Source organism: Marmota flaviventris, chromosome 9 (genome assembly GCF_047511675.1).
Source record: "Marmota flaviventris isolate mMarFla1 chromosome 9, mMarFla1.hap1, whole genome shotgun sequence".
Lineage (NCBI taxonomy): Eukaryota > Metazoa > Chordata > Mammalia > Rodentia > Sciuridae > Marmota > Marmota flaviventris.
Window position 1 is genome coordinate 81,237,015 of NC_092506.1, and position 13,978 is coordinate 81,250,992.

The 13,978-nt window shown below is 41.6% G+C and overlaps 1 protein-coding gene across 1 annotated transcript in view; it reads left to right on the plus strand.

Moving 5' to 3' along the window:
• Nucleotides 1–13,978, plus strand: part of Panx1 (pannexin 1) — a 40,479-nt gene that overhangs the window by 21,636 nt on the left and 4,865 nt on the right. The window contains exons 3-4 of the mRNA XM_027951394.2: nt 11,680–11,903; nt 12,967–13,616. Of these exons, the coding sequence (XP_027807195.1) occupies nt 11,680–11,903; nt 12,967–13,616 (874 nt within the window). The remainder of the gene's footprint in view (nt 1–11,679; nt 11,904–12,966; nt 13,617–13,978) is intronic.

A 13,978-nucleotide genomic window follows, 5' to 3' on the forward strand; every position in this document is an offset into this window, starting at 1 on the left:
ACTTTAGGTTTTCTCTGTGCATAGGAAAGGAGGACTTTGTCTTCCTTTCCGCCTGTCATTGTTTCAACCCCTGGTTCTTTTGTCATTCATGAAATGAGAAGATGTTTGTGTATCTTCTGGTATTCTCATCTACTGAGGAAAGCAAAAAATTCTAGCTCTGAAAACCGAAAGACTGAAGTTCTGTTTGACTCTCTCTTGCTTTAAGCTACTGCTGGATGACCAGTCACTATCTTCCCTTTTGAAAAGAACAATTGCAGTTTGCTGTAACTCAGGCCTGTTTTTCATCATATTTGTTTATTGCATGTAGTTTGGCATTGTGGTGCCCTACAGTGACTCCTGTCTGTATTTGGGTTGGGCTTTTCTCTTTGATGTTCAGCCGAGCCATTGGATGAATCCTTGTCAGCTTTGCCTGGCTTTGTAGCCAAGGCAACATAACATAAGGATCTGTGGCACAAATAGACACAGGTCCTGAAGTTGGACAGCTTTGTAAATCTCAGTCTATGCTGTGGAAATTTACATCCATGTATTAAAAGCAGTTATGGAAATGCAGAGTTGTAACCAGCTACTGTGTTGGGCATTAAGGCAGCCACTGAAGAAGATTGTATAACTGGGATTGTCTGGTTTAAGAGCTTGCAGCAATATTTGTGATTTTGAAACTTTTGGAACAAGAAGAAACTCAAAAGGTTTTTGTCCAGATGCATTTCACATGTTAGAGAACCTTGAGAGATCAGGCCCAAGAGTCAGGACTAGTTGCCAGCTATACAGATAAGAACTCAGGCCTGCAGACTCCCAGCCCATTTTCCTACCATCAAGGAAGCAGGGGTATGGGAGCAGTCAGTGAGTAGTCAAGCTTTGGATTACCTGACATCCAGGAGAGACTAAGAAGTTCTTTCTCAGTAGATTAGCTTGTTTGGACAGATGAGCAGAGTTCTTGCCAGATTCACAGGGCTGGGAACAGAAATTGAAGTCAGGATCTGCTGCATTCGGAGGTTGGGACCCTGAAATGCCATTCCTTGGGAGTAAGGGGTGATGCAGAATTAAACTAGCCCGCACAGGAACTAGAGTCCTGGTTTGCATCATTCAGTGCCATTGGAATGAAGGAGGTCTGGCATTGCCAGTGTCTTTAGTTTGTCTACCTGCCTGCTAGAATTAAAAATAAGTCCTCTCTGGAGGAAGGTGTCACTGGCTACAGCCTCAGATTTGTGCTCTGGTTTTTCATATAAGGTATTTAGAACTTAACTCAGAGATTCAGATGTGCAGGAAAACCAAGAGAAAAAAATCAGAATGGAAACAGACCTATAGGAAATCCACTTCAGACACCCATATTAAATCATTACTAATGAGTTCAAAGAGTTATGAAAATGTGGAGAATTTCATAGAACTGGAAACTTCATAAAAGAGTCAAACAAATTCTCAAACAGCAGGTGCAAAAAATTTTTTTTCAGCTGACGTTCATTGAAGGCCCTCGGTAAGCTAGGATGTGGGCTTGATAGCAGAGAGCTGCCAAGGGACATGGTCCCATCCTCATGGATCTCACTCCTTGGTGGCAAAGCAAACACATAAGATGATACTGAGGATCAAACCCAGGGCGTCACACACTCCAGGCAAGTGCTCTACCACTGGGCCACAACCCCAGTCCTTAGGTTTTATTTTGAGACAGGGTCTCATCAAATTGCTGAGGCTGGCCTTGAACTTGCTGTCCCCCAGCTTCAGCTTCCCCAGTCACTGTAATTACAGGCATGCATCTGGCTATACTGAAATTTTTAAACCTGTATCTGGGGGTATTTTTTTTTTTTTTTGGTGGTGGTTTTTGTTGTTTTTATTCTAATTTGTTATATATGACAGCAGAATGCATTACAATTCATATTACATATATAGAGCACAATTTTTCATCTCTGTTTGTATACAAAGTATATTCACACCATTCGTGTCTTCTTCATACATGTACTTAGAGTAGTTGTGTCTTTCTCATTCCGCTATCTTTTTTTTTAACCCCCTTGCCCCCTCCCTCCCCTTTGCCCTATCTGGCATGTGTGAGGCCCTGGGTTTGATCCTCAGCACCATATATAAACAAATAAATAAATAAAAATAAAAGATTCATTGACAACTTTAAAAATAAATGAATAAGACCTAAAATGAGCTGGGAATGTAGCTCAGTGGGAAAGTGCCCCTGAGTTCAATCCCTAGTACAGGAAAGAACAGTTTCTATTTTCACTTAATCTCACCAGACATACATGATCTGTGCAGCATGGCCCATAGCCATTGAAATAACTGGAGTCACCTGATACAGTCTATTACCCTAGGGTGAACAAAGTCAAATTGTTATTTTATCTTTGGAGGAATAATAAACATTTGGTTGGGCATGGCTTCTTTTTTGGTTTGTGTGTTCATCTGATATTTTATCATTTGACTTTGTCCCTCAGCACTGTGTGTCAACTCTAATGGTGTCTGTTTTAGAGCCAATACCTCTTAAGTTAATGAAAAAAAAAAAAAAAAGATGATATTGAGAGGGAGTAATCAGAAAGCTAGATAGGAAAGCAAGAGTGTGGTTATTCTAGAAACCAAGGAAGGTGTTTCCAGATGGAGCAATAAGCTCTGTTATTCTCTGCCACTATGATTAGGGTGGATCAGAGCTTACTGGATTTAATTAAACCACGGGTGAGCGTGGCAGGAGGGATTTTATTGCAGAAGTAGGAGCCAGATGGCCGTGGGTGAAGAGTGAATGGGAGGTGAGGAAAGGAAATGATGCGAATAGACAATTTCTTCAATTTTTTTTTTTTTTCCTTTTCAGAAAAATCTCTCTTCCCAATAAGTGGAAGAATGAGTAACAATCTATGTAGTAACTGTAGGGAAGGTTGAGGTCCAGAGAGATTTTGGAATAGGACAGTTCTAAACAAACTTAAATGCTGATGGAGTAAGAAGGTAGAGAGGAGGCTGGGGTGTGGAGTCCAGCCAGCTCAAAGCACTGCCTGGGAAAGGTACAGAGGTTCTGGGAGAGGCCTGTCCTGTCGGGAAGCAGTGGGGCCTTGACTGACTGGAAGGTGGGCTAGGTTGTAGAGGATCTGTGAGAGCTAATGAGGTGTGCAGGCTAAATGCTGGAACATGGGAGCCATGGCAGGTGCCTGAGCGGGTGAACCCGGTGGTTCCAAGAGTTCATCCTTAGGGTGGTGTGTTGGCGAGAGTAGAGGCAGGGAGAGAACCATTAGCTGGGCACAGAGAGAGGGTTCTGATCAGGGAACAGAAGGGAAGAGAAGCCTGAGAAGGCACAGAACAAATAAAAAGCAGCACTTTTTGATTAGAAGATTACCCTAAAGGATGGTGAAAGGTGATATCAAGTGCTTAGGTCAGGGGTCAGCAGACTTTCCTGTGAGGGTGGGATAGCAGAGTCTTTCTGTATTTGTAGGTTACACAGTCCCTGTTGTGGCTACTCAGCTCTGCCAAATTAAACAATATGTACAAGATGGATTGTGAATAGATTTGACTCAGGGGTAGCAGTTTGCCTACCCCTGGGCTAACACAGTAACAGTGGAGGTGTTAAGAAGTGGGTAGGTTCCTAGTGTCTTAGAAGGTAGAACCAACAAAATGTTCTGATTGGATGTGGAAGAATAAGGGAAAGATTAGAATCCAGGACACAAACAAGGTTGCAAGCAGTGGGTGGAGGTGAGGCCATGCACTGCTTTGATGAAGCCTAATGAAGGAGCAGGTTTTGAATGACAACCAGATAGTCCTGCTTGACCATGTTAAATCGGAGGTGCTCTATGGCTTACAGGATGTGCCAAGTATATAGTGGGGTATGGTATCTGGAGATCTCAGGGTGAGTTGGAGCTATAAATATTGTGGTCTTTCAAAAAACAGATGGCGTGGAAAGCTGCAGGACTGGAGGGGTTTCCAAGGGAGTGAGTTTCAGTGGGGTGAAGTCTACAAGGGGACTCAACATGGAGAATAGAAGAGATAGAGAGCTGGGGGTGGAGAGGAGAAGGAGAAGCGTGTGCTACATGAATGAAAGGCAGGGGATCCTGTAAAGCAGTCCTGTGTCAATATAATAACCTGTGTTAAATGTTGCCAAAAGGGCAAGTGAGGTTAGGATTGAGACTTAGATAAACCCTACAGTTGGGGTGTCATAGTGTCCCCTAAAAAGTACTGAACTCTTTACCCCCTGGACCCTAGAACAAGACCTTATTTGGAGATAGAATTGTTGAAGATGTAATAAGTTAACATGAATTCATTCTGGAGTAGCATGGGCCCCTGCTCCAGTACAACTGGTGTCCTCCTACAAAGAAAAAAATGTGAACAGACATGGCAGAGAGACTACACTCGGGAGAAGATGGCCACATGGCCACAGAGGCTGAGCTTGGAGCTGTGCTGCCACAGGGAACTGTGTAAGAGACGAGGAAGGGTCTGGGAGGGAGCAGGACTCTGGCAACACCTTGACTTTGAAATTCTAGCCTCCAGAACTGTGAGAGAAAATATTTCTGTTGTTTTAAACTATCTAGTTTGTGGGATTTGGTTGCCACAATTCTAAGAAACTAATACAGGTGTATAGAGATAAATCAAGATTCAACCTAATTAGAAGAATAAACCTCTTCCAGGTGTGAATATTAATGTGGTTTTCTTAGCCAGGCCAGAGTTGGTAATCGTAGCTCCTTTATTCCTACATTGATCTTTTTCAAAGTTTCTCTTTTTTTTCTTGTAAAATATACACAACATAAAATTCTACCTTTTAAACCATTTTTAGTTTTCTGTGACATTAAGTACATTAAGTTCATGTTGCTCTACAGTCACCACCATTATCCATCTTCTGTACTCTTTCATCTTCCCAAACTGAAACTCCAAACCCTATGCCCATTAAACAACTGCTCCTTCCCCAGCTCCTGGGAGCTGCCATTTCCTGTCTCTAAGAATTTGTCAATTTTAAGCCAGGTGCAGTGGTGTACAACAGTAATCCTAGTTACTTGGGAGACTAAAGCAGGAGGATTATAAGTTTAAAGCCAGCCTGCATAACTTAAGTTGTGAGATCCTGTTGCAAAATACAAAGTACTGGTGGTATAGCTCAATGGTAGAACACCCCTGGATTAAATCCTAGTACAGAAAAAGAAACAACAACAACAAAAAAAACATTTATCTACTCTGGATAGATCACATAGTTAATCATACATTTGTCTTTTGTGTTTGGCTTATTTCTCTTAGCATAATGTTTTTAAGGTCCATTTATATTGTAGCTTGTTTTAAGATTTCATTCCTTTTTAAGGCTGAATAGCATTCTCTTGTAAGTTTATGCCATGTTTTATTTATACATTCATCCATCAAGGGATACTTGAGTTGGCCCTTGTGAATATTGCTACTGTGAACATCTGTACAAGTCCCTGCTTTCAGTTCTCCTGGGCATATACCTGGAAGTGGAATTGCTAGATTCTTTTCCAAGTTGAAAAAGGTTTTCCTTTTAGTGGTCTTTTAGCCTCTTTACCTTCAGCAGACTTAAGGCTGTTGAGCTGGTTTGGGGTCATCTCTCTTCAGGCTCTTCATCGCACAGAGGTGAGGCCAAAGCAGAGAATGCCTTATCTGAGGTCCCACAGCCACTTGATGGAGGGCACAGTGTCTCCCTCAGATTTCAGATGTTTTTCACATGTGAAAAGATACAGGTTTAATTTCTGTGGCTTCGGAAACCTGGACCCACCTGTGGGTGAAAATTGCCAGTTGGTAAGCTTTAGCTGTACCCAGGGAGGGAGCCCATAGTTGACCAGGAGGTCCTTAGTTCAGGATGATCACGGAGGTTTGTATTTTCTTCCCTTGTCCTTGTTTCTTACCCTGATTGCTCTTCCTTCGATAGAAGCCCAGCTCCCTGGATGTTCTGAAATGCTGACTGCACCTTCCTCAGTCCTCCTCATATTGCCATCCTCCCAATCACCCCTTTATCATTTGTGCAGGATTTTGGTAGTGACACTTCCTTCCCCACCCTGAGGTGACTTCTGTGTCCTCCCACGTGGCACCCTGACTCCCATTCTCTGCATCATCTCCAAGGACTTGCACCTCCTCTCACTTCATCCATGTACTCCCACTGCCTCCTCCCTCCAAACTGGTTATCTGGAATTAAAGTCAAACAGCCTACTCCCTGCCTCCACCATCTACCCTCAGAAGACCTCCCCCACTGCTTTCAGAGAAAATGAAAGCTTGTCATGAGAACATTCTCAGCTTCCTGTCATCAGACCTACCAGATGTTCCTGTGGCAGGACCAGCTTTTTCCCCTTTCCCTTTCTACTTTGTGAATTCTTTAGAGGTCTATAAGTCCCATGCAAACAGCCCATGCCCAGATCTTGTTCATCATATGCCTTGGGATAAAGCATAGCATGCGCATAGTGAGTGCTCAGGATGCTCATGCAGAAAGGAGGAATGGGGTGGCTTGTGTGTCCTTGTGCAGAACCAGACTTAGTTCTCCAGGGCAGTCTGACTAAGGATGGGGAATTAAAGGCACAGTTTTTATTTAAACACTCCTCAGTTCAGTTCTGATGTGGAAGTTAAAACCTGGAGACTCAAATTCTACCAAAGACATTATTCATTGTAAAATAGAAGTGAGAACCAGTGTAGAGAGCTTATGGCACTGGTATAGTCAGTGGCACAATTACTCTCCACCTCCGTTGTTTTTCTTTTCTCCTTTTTCTGCTTTTCCTCCCCTTCTCCATTCAGTGCTGATGGCCTCCAGTAGAGCGGGAGAGAGGTCTTGGCTGGAGGTGTGGGTGCATTCAGAAACACCAGCAGGTGGTGCTCTGGGACTGCTTTATTACTAGCCTTTTTTTTTTTTTTTTTAATGTTCTGTTCTTGAAGTTTAGAGTGTAGACAAGCAACTGTTGGCAAGATTTTCGCCTGAAACAGAAAATGAAAAATAAAACCAACAAGAATAAAAAATGTTAAACAAAGTGGGCAAATCTTTCTTTATTTCTCTTAAGTAGTTTCACAGAAACTTAGTTAGAAGAGTCCTTGAGGCTGCCAGACAGGTTTCCTTAGCATTACCTGAGGGGGCTTGAGAAAATACAGGGTCCTGAGTCCCATCGAGACCATTAGGTTGGAATCTCTGGAAATTTCATCAGCTTCACAGGAGATTCTGCTGCTTCCAGCCTGGAATGGAGTCCAACATGGGCACCATTCTTGCAGACTGCTGTTTCTCAAATTCTGTGTTCATGCAATCAGCTGGGCATCTTGTGAAAATGTAGACTCCAATTCAGTAGGCCTGATGGGGGCCTCCAATTCTGCATTTCTAACAGCCTCCCAGGAGATAACTGAAGTTACTGTTCTGTGGATCAAACCAATCTTTGAGAAGCAAGAATCCAGAGCCAGGGTTGGCAAACCATGATACCCATGCTCAGGCCAAACCTATTCTCTTTATGTAAATAAAGCTTTTTTGGACACAGCTTTCCTCATTTATTTATACTTTATCTGCGACTGCTTTTATACCATAATGGCAGAGTTGAATAGTTGTAACAGAAACTGTATGGCTCACAAAGCCTCTAGTATTTACTCTTCAGCTCTTTAAAGGAAAACCTTTGTAGACCCCTATCTAGAATCCTAAAGACACGTACCACCACTAGTTGACAAGACTCCACGGAGGGAACTCCCTGCCTTAATTTCTGTTTTCATGCAGACCTGAGTGAAGTCTCTTCCTTTGCTGCCCTGTGGGAATCCATCCTCCCCTACTCAGAAGCCTTTTATCCTCTGAATTCTCAGCCATCTAAGACATCAAAATAAACAACAAGCTCACAAATGAGAAAGTAGAAAGAACTGAGGCTGGAAGAGTGTTCTGGGTTGAATGGTGTCCCCTAAAAATTCATGTCATTCTGTAACCTCAGAATATGATATTATTTGGAAATGGGGTCATTGTATATGTAATTAATATGACAATGTCATAGCAGTTAGAGTGGTTTCTAATCCAATGACTGAGTCTTAACATAGTAAGATTTTGTTTTGTTTTAATTTTTATTACCTACCTATACTTTAAGACATAGTTCAGGTATTGGTTACCTCTTTTATGAAGTTTTTGTGGCCTTCCCAGAAATTTTCTATTCCCTCAGTGTTCAGTACCTACATATTCTATGCTTTGGCTATTTAATTCTTCATCCTTTGTGATCTTGGGACAGATCTTGCACTTGGTCTGAGAGGGCTTGTGTTCTGTCTGCTTCATGGCGCAAAACAGGTCCCTGGGAGTTGTTTCTGAGTAAATTCACCTATCTGTGTTTGAACCCATAAGACAAGACCATATGCATTCCAGAGAGGAGTGATTCATCCTAGTTGGATGGTTCTCTGCCTTAGATAGAGTGGCAGGGATTTACCATGGAGGGAGGGTATATTGGATCACCTTTAAGGATCCTTCCACCTGGGGGTTCTGTTATTCTAACTACAGCCCCTTCCAGAAACAACAGAAATTTTTAAGCAAATAGACTGAAAATTGTTGGAACAACTGCTTAGTGTCTCACTGTCTTAGAAGAGCTCAGTACTAACTGATACATCCTACAAAATAGTACAATCACGGTTTTAAGAGAAGCTGAGCATCTCAGACCTAACATGGAGTAGACGGAGCCTATGAACAAATCACTCTCAAAGCACTGCATATCTTCTATGTTCCTTGTTTGGATAAAAGGATTCTAAAGACTATAATTTAATGCTTTCTGGATTTCTGTTTCAGTTGAATTGATGTTACTACCTTGTTAAAGACTCACTGAAAGTTGGCTGTCTTATTTTTGGCGGGCAGGAAAGCAGTTTAGCTTGGGGAAAATCAGGAAATGGAGTATTCAACTACATTCCTACAGAGGTGATCAGGGTATAAGATGATTTAGGAAAAAGGAAAATACTCAATATGTAATACCTTTAAATATTTGTTTTTCTAATTACAGTAAACTTTTCTGAACTGTTCATTGGTACTAATCATTGCATAGCTTGGGCATGTTAGAAAAATTGCCACAGACCATAAACAGTCACTTTTTAATTTAGGAGAACAGTTTGAGGTAAAATGCTGTTATTCAAATAGCTTTGAAACAAAAGTGACATACAAAACATTTCACAAGCCCAAGTTAGAAATAAATTTCCCTGTGGTTCCCAGAGGAAATGCCAGGCTTTCTTAGTTGTGAAAGCAGCACAGTCATGCAGTTCCATTTTTATACTAATGGACAACCATCAGAGTAGGCGGGGATTGAATGAGCATTGTTTCTCTTTAGAGCCAACTCTGAATTATGCAGCCAAAATTCAACTAATCGTAGCCTGCCACACATGACTTGGTGTACCCTTTGCAAATTGGGTTAATAATTTTGAGAAACCCTATTCCATGCCAGAACCCCACAGTAATACTGTCTTGGTGAGAGGGCTTTATAAAGTTTCAGGGCCATTTTGTTCAATTCCCCCTTTTTAGGGATTCCTAATGTGGGTCCTAATAGCATTGGGCGTCCATGAATGGGGACAGGAAAATAAATAACAGCTTTATTTTTCATTCACTTCTCACTAAAATTTAACACTAAAAAATTGTATGTAGGTAATAACATATAGTAGTGTCACCACCAAAATCACAGGTACCCTGGAATATTGTTTATTCTTCACTACTTCAAATGTATGATAGTTATTAGACCATCTAGTGGATCCTTCATGTGTTTTTAAAATGTTTTGATAACTTTACATGAATGTAATCCCATTTTCCCTGTGAATATATGTGTATTAATTATGCACTTAAAATATTTTAATTAACTTTTTAATTGGTGCATTATAATTGTACATAATAGTAGAATTCATTCTGACATATTCCTACACATACATAATATAATTTGGTCAGTTCTGTTCCCCAGCATCTCCCCTATCCCTCCTTGCCTCCTTCCCCCGGTCTTCCTCCTCTAATCTACTGATCTCCTTTCTGTTAAAAAAAAAAAAAAAATTGTTTCCATGAAACAATGACTGAAGAACTTTCACAAAACCAAGGACAGCCAGGAGACAGGACAACTAACTACATTGGGTGCTGGCACTGTGTCTTGGGACAGAAAGAGGACAATGATGGAAAAACTGTGAAATCCAGATGAAAGTCAGGAGCATGGTTCACAGTGGTGTGCCAATATCCGTTTCTTACAGGGGGAATGGTGAGGAGGTCATGGGAACTATACTGTCTTCTGTGCAGCTGCAGTTAGTGAGAGCTGTGGGGTGGGCTCTGATGGCCACTCCCACAGATGCTGGGGTGGGGGTTTGCATCATCTCAAGGCCATCGTGGCCTCTTCCAGGTACCACTCCAAAGAACTGTGGAGACAGGCCACTACAAAGGTAAGGAGAGTTTTTCCAGAGAAGTAAATTGAAGTAGAGTATATTAGGATGCAAAAGGCATGGTTCTAGGGTGAGAGGTATTACCAGCTTACCAGCTTTGTGATCTGGGGCCAGAAACTGCTCTGAGCTTCCTCTCTTCCTTTGGGCAATGGAGCAATCCATATATCTCTGCTAGGGTCATTGTGAGAGCTAAAAATAACCACTCACCTGGCTAGCCCTTCTATTGGTTTTGGTGTATTTGATGTATTTGCCTATTACATGCCAGGTACCATGCGAAGCATTTTTCATAAGTGATCTAATTTAATCTTCCCCACATCCGTATTCATGTCCATTTCATGAGGAGTGACGCTGAGAGTTAGAGGCTTAGTGACCTCACTGTTCCTGAACACAAAACTGAGTTTCAATCAAGCTCAATGCTAGCTTGTGGTCAGATCTTCCTTAGCCTTCCTTCCCTGGCGGGCCAGGCTCCAAGTCGCCCCTCACATTTATTGACTCCAAATCCCCTCTCCTCTGTTTTATATGTACCTCATATCCAGAAGCCCTCTTCTCAATTCTGTTGCCCGTGGTGGTTGGCTTCTCTGGACTTCAGGTTGTTCAACTGTAAAATGAGGGGGCTGGATTGTTGGATCTTCCTGGTTTGTTCTAGCACTAATGGTTCCTTCCATTTCTGTGAATTTGCACTGCTTTTTCCAGCTGTCTTATTGAGATAATCACTGAAGCCAGAATTTTTCTAATTTGTTTTGGGTGAAGTTAGGTGTTTCTTTGACATTTTACCAGATTCTAGAGAGTAAAGAAAATCAGAGTTTTAATCCTTAGTTGCTTCTTAAACCTATAATAAATGATTTTTCAAAAAAACCCCAGCAGTCTGTTATGACATTCACTTGGGTTTTTTTAAAGAGAGAGAGAGAAAGAGAGAATTTTAATATTTATTTTTTAGTTTTCGGCGGACACAACATCTTTGTATGTGGTGCTGAGGATCGAACCCGGGCCACACGCATGCCGGGCGAGCGTGCTACCGCTTGAGCCACATCCCCAGCCCTCACTTGTTTTTTTTAATTGGAATTTTTTTTTTTTCAGAGATTGATCTTTAGGACATGGGAGTGATTTTATTTATTTTTTTCTTTTCCTTCTATGATTAGAAAGAAAATACTGTGTCACATTGTTGTTGACTATTTCAAATTAATATCTGTCAAATTAAATTTTGGTTACATTTTGCCTGGACAGGTGCATTTAGCCATAAGCAATTGTCACTAAGTAATAAGCTCAGTTTCCATAAGTGACAGGGGCATGCACATTTGTCTCAAAATGAGAAGAAGTGAGCCACACATAGCAGATTAGGTGACTGTTACTACCAGGCAGGGGCCTGTTAAGCCCATGTTTTGCTCTCTTGTTTTTCAGTTTTTCCCCTACATCCTGTTACTATTTGCCATCCTCCTGTACCTGCCCACGTTGTTCTGGCGTTTCACAGCTGCTCCTCATCTTTGCTCAGACTTGAAGTTTATCATGGAAGAACTTGACAAAGTTTACAACCGAGCAATTAAGGCTGCAAGGAGTGCACGTGACCTGGATCTCAGAGATGGTGCCTGCCCGGTTCCAGGTGTTAATGAGAACATAGGGCAAAGGTAACTTAGCCCCTAGCAGGTAGCTCAACAGGTTCAGTAGTACTCATTGTCTGCCTTTCTCCTGCCAGTCTGCCATTTACACTGCTTGTAAATTAAAGGGGAGAGGCGTCATCCACCCAGGGACAGTCTATGGGAGCCAGAAACACCCACTCTCCCCAAAGTGTATCCACCCATATGTTCCCAACATCTATCCTATCAAGACACCATCCTTGTTAAGTAAAATGTCGGCATCTCCTTTTTATATGCAGTTCTCACAGGGGCAGCAGATGAAGGTACTGTATACAGCTTCCTCTGTGGAAAAGCACAGAGGATTTTGAGAATCAAACTTAGAGAGAGAATTGTGAAAGAAATGGAAAAAAAAAGTTGGTAGTGCCTTGTCTTCTTGTATTCTTCCTCTAGTTCTTGTTATTAACAGTAATGATAATAGCTGTACTTTTTTTTTGAATACGTAGTATATTCCAGACACTGTGTTGTGGTCTTTGAGTACATTTTCTCATTTAACTCTCAGAACAACATTTTTAACTAAGTGTATTTATTTACTCCACTTACCTATTTTTTCCAGATAAAAGCACTGTCCCAATAGCTGTAAGTGAGACAGCTGGGCTCAGAACCATCTCAATTGGGCCCCACAGGCCTGTGCCCTCGAGTGTCTCCAGACCTTCTCTGCTTAAGGCTTATGTGTTGCAATTGAGCTGAACATTTCTTTAGCTTATTCTGTGGAATAATGTATTCTGTGAAAAAATTGTAGTTAACCAAAGCAGTAGTTCCTACTTAGGAACTGATTATTTAACAGACAATTAAGTTCCAGTATTATTCTAAGAATTTCTGAGTACTAACTCACTTAATTAACTAGACTTTCTTTAAAATATTAAGAGGAAAGGTATTTTGTTATTTCTTTTCTTACTCCCACTTTTTCAACTTGAATGTTATTCCTTACTACCCTAATAAAGTTATAGGTAGAGAAGTATGGGTGTTTGAAATTTTTAGTGACATTGTTGGATGTTTTTATGTCTTTAATATTTGAGTATCTAAATTATTTTCATTTGTTTCCTTTTCTTTTTAGTTTGTGGGAGATATCTGAAAGCCACTTCAAGTACCCAATTGTGGAACAGTACTTGAAGACAAAGAAAAATTCCAGTAATTTGATTGTCAAGTACATTGGCTGCCGGCTGATAACACTCACTGTCATACTGTTAGCATGCATGTACCTGGGGTATTACTTCAGCCTGTCCTCACTCTCAGATGAGTTTGTGTGCAGCATCAAATCAGGGATCCTGAGAAACGACAGCACTGTCCCCGATCAGTTTCAGTGCAAGCTCATCGCAGTCGGCATCTTCCAGTTGCTCAGCTTCATTAACCTCATGGTGTATGTGCTGCTGGCCCCTGTGGTTGTCTATACACTGTTTGTTCCATTGCGACAGAAGACAGATGTTCTCAAAGTGTATGAAATTCTGCCCACGTTTGATGTTCTGCATTTCAAGTCTGAAGGGTACAACGACTTGAGCCTCTACAATCTTTTCTTGGAGGAGAATATAAGTGAACTCAAGTCATACAAGTGTCTTAAGGTACTGGAGAATATTAAAAGCAGTGGTCAGGGGATCGACCCAATGCTACTGCTGACTAACCTTGGCATGATCAAGATGGATATTGTGGATGGCAAATCTCCCATGTCGGCAGAGACCAAGGGAGAAGCCCAGATGGCAGAGCTCAAAGGTAGGCTTGGCTCTCAGGGCAGAGGCTGTGGAGCCACAGCATACTCTGCAGCAGCCCGTTATGAATATTGACCATCTTTACCCCATCGGTCATCTGAACCATCATTGTCCTATTATGGTCCCTGGGGAGTCCAAGACTGGAAGGGAGAGGGAATGAATTGGTGCCACCCCAAATTTCCAAAGATGATCACTTTGTGCTTTTTCTGGTTTTTCTGTCTTCCTTCTCTGACTCTCTCTCTCTCTGTCTCATATTCTGCCTGCTGCCCCAGCACCCCTCCTTATTGTCTTTCTTGCTTTTATTTGTCTTGTCTTACTGGCTTTTCTCTCTGTACCTCTGACCCATTTATTGTTCTCCAACTTTTT